The sequence below is a fragment of the Odontesthes bonariensis genome, chromosome 7 (assembly GCF_027942865.1).
Source record: "Odontesthes bonariensis isolate fOdoBon6 chromosome 7, fOdoBon6.hap1, whole genome shotgun sequence".
Taxonomy (NCBI): Eukaryota; Metazoa; Chordata; class Actinopteri; order Atheriniformes; family Atherinopsidae; genus Odontesthes; species Odontesthes bonariensis.
In genome coordinates this window covers 3098527-3105518 of record NC_134512.1, presented here as the reverse complement: position 1 = coordinate 3105518, position 6992 = coordinate 3098527, and the positions used below count along the sequence as shown (strand labels likewise).

General features: G+C 42.7%; 1 protein-coding gene across 1 annotated transcript; it reads left to right on the top strand.

Annotated features, from left to right (window-relative positions):
• The first annotated feature begins 1810 nt into the window (after nt 1–1810).
• Nucleotides 1811–5753, top strand: myod1 (myogenic differentiation 1). Its single transcript, XM_075469255.1, has 3 exons — nt 1811–2506; nt 3353–3434; nt 4320–5753. Exons 1-3 carry the CDS (start codon nt 1928–1930, stop codon nt 4541–4543), a joined length of 885 nt encoding a protein of 294 aa, XP_075325370.1. The 5' UTR covers nt 1811–1927; the 3' UTR covers nt 4544–5753.
• The last annotated feature ends 1239 nt before the right edge of the window (nt 5754–6992 follow it).

Sequence of the window (6992 nt, the reverse complement as noted above, 5' to 3'; positions counted from 1 at the left end):
ATTTTGGAGCTTTGGTAGGGCGGGTCATAACAACCCATAAGACAAGGGGAGTAAACACACAAGGGTTAAGTTGCTATATTGTACATAATAAAGCTTAAACTGATGAAAGTGCTTTGCACATTTCATGTACAAACAATTTAAAGTGCTTTACATAAAATAAAAGCATTGCAGCAGGGAGTGGAAGAAGCATTAAAATACAGAAAAGAATATAAAGAGAAAGAAATAAAATCATTAAAATGAATTTAAAAACAAGCAACAGTCTGGATAAGTTCAAAGATATCGTGCAGATTTCATGCATAGACACATGAGAACAGAAATGTTTTTAACCTGGATTTAAAAATGTCTCCATTTGGTGAAAGTTTAATCAGTGACAATGAACACCCCAAAGAAAGACTGTCATTACATGTTAGCTTGATATGATTTGGTTCAATCGTTACACAAAAACTTTACACATGCAACTGATAGAAGTTGAAAATGAACAACGCCTTCATCTCTCTGGCTGCTCTTAAAAGCTGAGGTGGTTGGAAGTTTGCTCACAGAAGATTTAGCTCAAGATGTAAAGCCAGTAGTCAGAGAAGCTACTCTGCAGCGCCCTCCAGCTGTCACAACCGTCTACTGCAGCTGTGCAGCCGAAGTGAGACTTTTTGTAAAAAAAAGAAGAATGGTGCATTTGTGTTTGTGGATGGAGTGGGTGCAGTGGTGACAGCTGAGAGGCGAGCTGCAGACAGAGAGGAGGACGAATCTCTTCTGACAGACCCAGTGAAAGAACACTCCACCCACCTAAAAATAAACTGGCATTTGACTTAATTGCTCATTGACACTTTCATGTACTTTTGATGATGTATTTGCCTTAACAAAGACACAAAATATGAGCGCTGTGTACTGACTTCTCTGCGGAGTTTGGATGTGATGTATGTCCTAAGAATGCTGACATCCTTAAAAGAAAAAAAAAAGTATTTGTATTGTATTTGTTGTTGGCTTGATGTGGGGAAACAACCTCCTGTTTCAGTGCAGTGGTGAACTAAATCAAAATTCATTTGTAATTGTGATCAAATGAAGGGCTCTTATTTTTAAAATGATCATCATTATTTTTTTTATTATTGTTACTAATACATTAATAATCTTCTGCTTGTTAAAAGGAAAATGCAAAGTAAACTCTGAGCATTTTTGGTGAAATTAAGAATTATTTTTTATCCAAGAAAAAAAAATCAAGTCTTGGCTTATTTATTCTATATTTTTAAATGTGTCATTTTCCCACCATGCTGCAGGCCAGCCGACTGTTTTATTTCATGTATTTATATTTGATATATATCTGTAGTTATTTTTTCTCTCTTTTTAATTTGAAACGCCTTATCTGACTTTATTTCTGAGGAAGCGGGCCCACAGAGGGACCAATTCAAACTAGTCTTCTTCATTCAAAGAATTAATGACCATTTTTAAAAAGTATGGCAAACGCGCGCGCTGCAATGGGCAACAGCCACGAGGAGCGACGCAGTGATACTAAATACGTTCCATTACAGAGAAAGTAAGCGGTGAAAATGACCAAAACGTTTTTGCTGTGAAAAGTTGTACTTGAGTATTTCTCCCGCCTGTGCTGAGCTACACGTGCACGGTCTCAGTCGTGCTCGTGCCGCTCAGTCTGGGATAATTGTAGGCCTTCACTAATTAGCGTGCAGTTGTAAACCCCTCCTGCTGCCAGCTGATTGGTCAGACCGCAGGGACCCCACCGCCCTGGGCCCGCCTGCCCACCATGTCCCCGGTATAAAAACATCCAGGTCAACAGCAGACGCGGTAGAGCAGTTTTTGACAGGATTCCACATTCCCTGAAAGTCGCAGATCCTCCTCATTTCTTCCTCTTTGCGCAGAAACTTTCCCTTTCCCTTGGATTCTTCTTCTTCTTCTTCCTCTGAGGGTCTCGGACTGAGTCATGGAGTTGTCGGATATCTCTTTCCCTATACCTGCCGCTGATGATTTCTATGATGACCCCTGCTTCAACACCAGTGACATGCACTTCTTTGAGGACCTGGACCCGCGGCTGGTCCACGTAGGTCTGCTGAAGCCGGATGACTCCTCCTCTTCATCCTCATCCTCCTCTTCCTCCTCCCCGTCCACCCTCCTTCATCTGCACCACCACACTGAGGCGGAGGACGATGAGCACGTCCGTGCGCCCAGCGGGCACCACCAGGCGGGCCGCTGCTTGCTGTGGGCTTGCAAAGCCTGCAAGAGGAAGACCACCAACGCGGACCGGCGGAAGGCGGCCACGTTGCGCGAGCGGCGGCGGCTCAGCAAGGTCAACGACGCCTTTGAGACTCTGAAACGCTGCACGACGGCCAACCCCAACCAGAGGCTGCCCAAAGTGGAGATCCTGCGCAACGCCATCAGCTACATCGAGTCCCTGCAGGCGCTGCTGCGGGGCGGGCAGGAGGACGGCTTCTATCCGGTGCTGGAACACTACAGCGGGGACTCGGACGCGTCCAGCCCCCGGTCCAACTGCTCGGACGGCATGGTGAGTTCCATAGTTGGCAGGTGTTTAGAGGGAGAGTCTGAGCGCGCCAGCCACAGTGAGTCCTCGCGCATGGACACGTTCTTCCGTGCAGTGTTTGCGTAATGAGGCGGTTTCTTCACTCCCATAATTATCATCATTATTCAAGGTGAAAACCAAAGTTTGATTTTCCCACAGGCCACTTCATGGTGTCAGACTTTCATCTGCTTCGAAATGCTTTTGGCTCCAGCCAGCATATTTATCATTTTACTATTATTTCGTTCATTTTGGATAATAGCCTAATTAATAGGTGGATTGGTTCCTCAAAGGAAAATGACAGCGACTTCATGTGTAAATAATGTATTGGTTATTTTTTTATTCCAGAAAGAAATGAGCAGAAATGTTTTTATTTCAGCCCGTTTTTTTTTTCCACATTGGAACTCCAAAGGTACTTAATCTCACACGTGTTTTTTTGTTTTTTTTTCACTGTTGCGGTCAATCTGCGCGTTCATGTGCAAAATTGTAGTTTTAGGTGTTTATTTCGTTACACGGAATGATTAATGTCCCAGATGAATTGAACCTTATTCGTGTTTAAATCAATCCCGATTCATTCAGTGCAGCACGAAATGAAGCACATTCACTTCATCTGACTCAAGCATTCGCACGTGTCACTTAAAAGAAAAAGAGACGCTTTAATGAACCCCAGTTTATGTGATATGATGCCTTTTCTTTTTCCCCTCCTGCTTTCCATTCTGCGAACATTCAGTATCTGTTTTCTCGAAAATGATTTGACCTTTGAAACATTTTAGCAAATCTGTGGTCAAGTTTGCAAATCTCACGATCGCGTGTGGTGACTTCTTTTCCTTTCAGACGGATTTTAACGGCCCGAGCCGCCTGCCCACCAGAAGAGGAAGTTATGAGCGCAGCTCCTATTTCTCCGAGACGCACAGCGGTAAGACGCGGCCTCGGCGGCTTCCTTTCGGCTGCTGCTTCCACTCTTTTTTGTCCTTACGTGTGAAAGCAGCTGCATGGCAATGAGGCCGAAAAAGGCCACGAAGTGAACATTTGAATGGAACATTTTTTTTTTAACGGTCAGTTTCTAAAAGATTCTTGACCGTTTCTGACATTTAAAAAAAAAATGTAGAAACAATTTTTTTTTTGACTGAAAAATTCGGGTGAAACAAAATAAATAAAATCCGAGTTTATCTGGAGTGATACGACACACTTCACTGTACATCAATATAACCTCTTAAAACTAAATTCATCCATCCATCCATTATCTATACCGCTGAATCCGTCGGTCGGGTCGCGGGGGGGCTGGAGCCTATCCCAGCTGTCATCGGGCGAGAGGCGGGGTACACAATGGACAGGCCGCCAGTCCATCACAGGGAAGCAGAGACAAACAACCACACACACACACACACACTCCTAAGGACAATTTTAGAGACACCAATTAAAACTAAATTCAATTAATTTTTATTTATATAGCGCCAAATAGGCTACAACAAATGTCATCTCAAGGCACTTAAATAATAAAGTCCAATTCAAGCCAATTGGAATTCAATTCATTGTAATCATAATTATTTATGAAATAATCCAATTCATTCATATAGAGCCAATTCAAAATGAGATCAGAAGTGAGTCGGTGCTAAATGAAAGCTTCTCTCCAGGCAGTTCCTCTCAGCAGTTAAATGACTGATGCTTTTGCTTTGCTTAACGCTCTTTATCACTTTTGTCACACTTCGTCCCGCAGCATAAAAGGTGAAAAAAGTTTAGTAAAGGTTATAAATCCGTTATTCACTGCATGTTTTTTTTTGGTTTGTCTTTGTGTGTGCAGGTGGTCCAAAGAGTGAGCGAAGCTCTGTGGTCTCCAGTCTGGACTGTCTGTCCAGCATCGTGGAGCGAATCTCCACCGACAGCAGCAGCCTGCTGCCCGTCGCCGACAGCCCCGCTTCCCCAGCCACAGCTCCGGTGAGGGAGGCAGGGACCGCCCCGGGGCCTGTCCGAGTCCCCTCCCCGGCTGCCAGCCAGGACCCAAACCTGATTTATCAAGTCCTATAGACCCTGACACGTGTGTACCCCGTCCATACTGTCCAGTCATAAAACACAGATCCACGCAAACACTCACTTCTATTGAAAGTGATCATTTAAGCTGTGGCTGGAATTAGTCATCTTCATTAACTGCAACATTTTCTTACTTATGCATCAAGTTTTCCTGACATCTGTCCACGTTTGTATTTCTTCCTGTTCGATCTTCCCACAGGAGCTCATTCCTGCCAGGAAAAGAGAAAGAAAGTTCCTTTTCAAGGTTTTCACCCGTGGTTGACATTTTATATCCAACCTTGTTTTTGTAATGGCCACTTAAACCTAATGCACTGATGAAGACCACGGCATGGTGACCTTTTTTCCTGGTGACTTTATTACTTTTGTCTTAATTGAATTTTTATTTTGAAAAGGAAATAATAAATGCAAATTCTTTCCCTTTTTTAATGTAAACAAACTCACACACACGTGTATGCAATCCTGCCGAGGTAAGCGGATAAACTGACAGCAAGTATAAGAATAGAACAGAAGGTCCCAGTTGTGGCCTTGTATGTCATAAATAAGAAGTAGATTTTTATCAAGCCAAATTGAAAACAGTAATTCATTTTCCCAGCAGAAATGAGCTTCATCCACCCCCTGATCTTCATTTGTTTTGTCACTTTAATGCTGGGAAATGTAATTGAGTTACAGTTTGAACTGCATTTCTACTTTAATTCATAACTATTTAAGACTCAGTTCAGTTGTTCAGATGAAGTCATCCTTTCTGACTATTTGATGAAAGATGGAGGCCAAAACCCACCCATTAACTTTCCTCCACTTTCATCCATCTGAAGTCCCTAAAACCCCAGCTTCCCTCAAGAAATACAAGTACAGTAACCCTGTGATATTTTACGAATATACCACATGTTTCTGCAGTGAAACTTGATAAAAAAAAAATACAACTTCAGACAAATTATAAGCTAAATTCGTTGAAGTATTGTAGTGAGAATTTTTCCCACATCAGTTTTGAAGTAGGTTCAGACCTCCTTACTGTGCAAGTCAGAATAACGAGTTGCATTATTATTTCAGTCGCTGCAGCCGAGGACCATTTTTCTGTTTCTGTACATATGATGTAAATAAGAGCTGATTTGTTCCAACTGAAAGTATTAATTATGTATTTAATGCTTCTGTCTGTATTGCTTTTGTTTGTTGTGAAAATTTTTTTAACTTTATATTTATACACCTGAAAACTGTGTGAATGTTAATTGACAAATAAATTGACTTTCTTATTTATACAAAAAATGAACCTGACTCTGCTCATTAATTGAATTATTTTTGATGCAAAAATAGCTAAAAAACTTGTTGTCGAGCCCCAATGATAACATAAGAATTAACAGGATGAAAAACATCGTCCTTTCACAGCTTGTTCTACAGTTTTTTTTATTAGATGTGATTAATATAAATATCTGTGAGTGCTAACATGAAATCAATTATAATTATACTAGTTAATAAAATATAATTAATTTCACTTAGTACATGAGAAGATCAAGATTGGTTTTCACTTAAAACCATGTTTTTAACATTCTGAGCATTAAGAAGCGTTTCAATAAATACAAAACATTCAACCTAATCCAGCTCAGGGTCGCAGGGGGGCTGCAGCCTATCCAGCTGTCATAGGGTGAGAGGCGGGGTACACCCTGGAGAGGACGCCAGTCCATCACAGGGAAGCAGAGACTAATGAGCCAAAACTATCCACTCACACTCACTCCTAGGGTCAATTTAGAGTCACAAATTAACCTGACATGCATGTTTTTGGGTGGCGGGAGGAAGCCGGAGTACCTGGAGAGAACCCACGCATACACGGGGAGAACATGCAAACTCCACACAGAAAGAACCAGCGAGGATTCAAACAAGGAACCCCATGCTGTGAGTGCTAACCACCACACCACCGTGCCAAACCCAATCTTTTTAAACTCGTCAATTTATTGCAAGTATTTCTGTCAAGTTTAGATACATGCATATATCTTCAACCAGTGTTTAATGTGTTGCAGCTCACTTCTCTACTAAATATGATGCAGTTTAAGCAGCAACAACGTGTAAATTGTCTCATTTGTTTGTTGGCAGGCCTTAAGTAACTAATGGTTGTAACCTATCATAATAAAGTTTGGCTGGAAATACTTTCCGAACTGTGGCCGACCAGAGAGAGCACCTGGAGCACCTGGAGCTGGAGCACCTGGAGCTGGAGCACCTGGAGCTGGAGCACCTGGAGCTGGAGCACCTGGAGCTGGAGCACCTGGAGCTGGAGCACCTGGAGCTGGAGCACCTGGAGCTGGAGCACCGGGAGCTGGAGCACCGGGAGCTGGAGCACCGGGAGCTGGAGCACCGGGAGCTGGAGCACCGGGAGCTGGAGCACCGGGAGCTGGAGCACCGGGAGCTGGAGCACCGAAATTTGTCAGCACAGCAAATGTTTTGCTTGGCTCACAATTTG

Bases quoted from the DNA above. Each gene is read 5' to 3' on its own strand.
- myod1 (XM_075469255.1), top strand. From the start codon at position 1,928: ATGGAGTTGTCGGATATCTCTTTCCCTATACCTGCCGCTGATGATTTC. The intron at 2,507-3,352 runs GTGAGTTCCATA...TTTTCCTTTCAG, and splicing joins CCAACTGCTCGGACGGCATG to ACGGATTTTAACGGCCCGAG. The intron at 3,435-4,319 runs GTAAGACGCGGC...TTGTGTGTGCAG, and splicing joins TTTCTCCGAGACGCACAGCG to GTGGTCCAAAGAGTGAGCGA.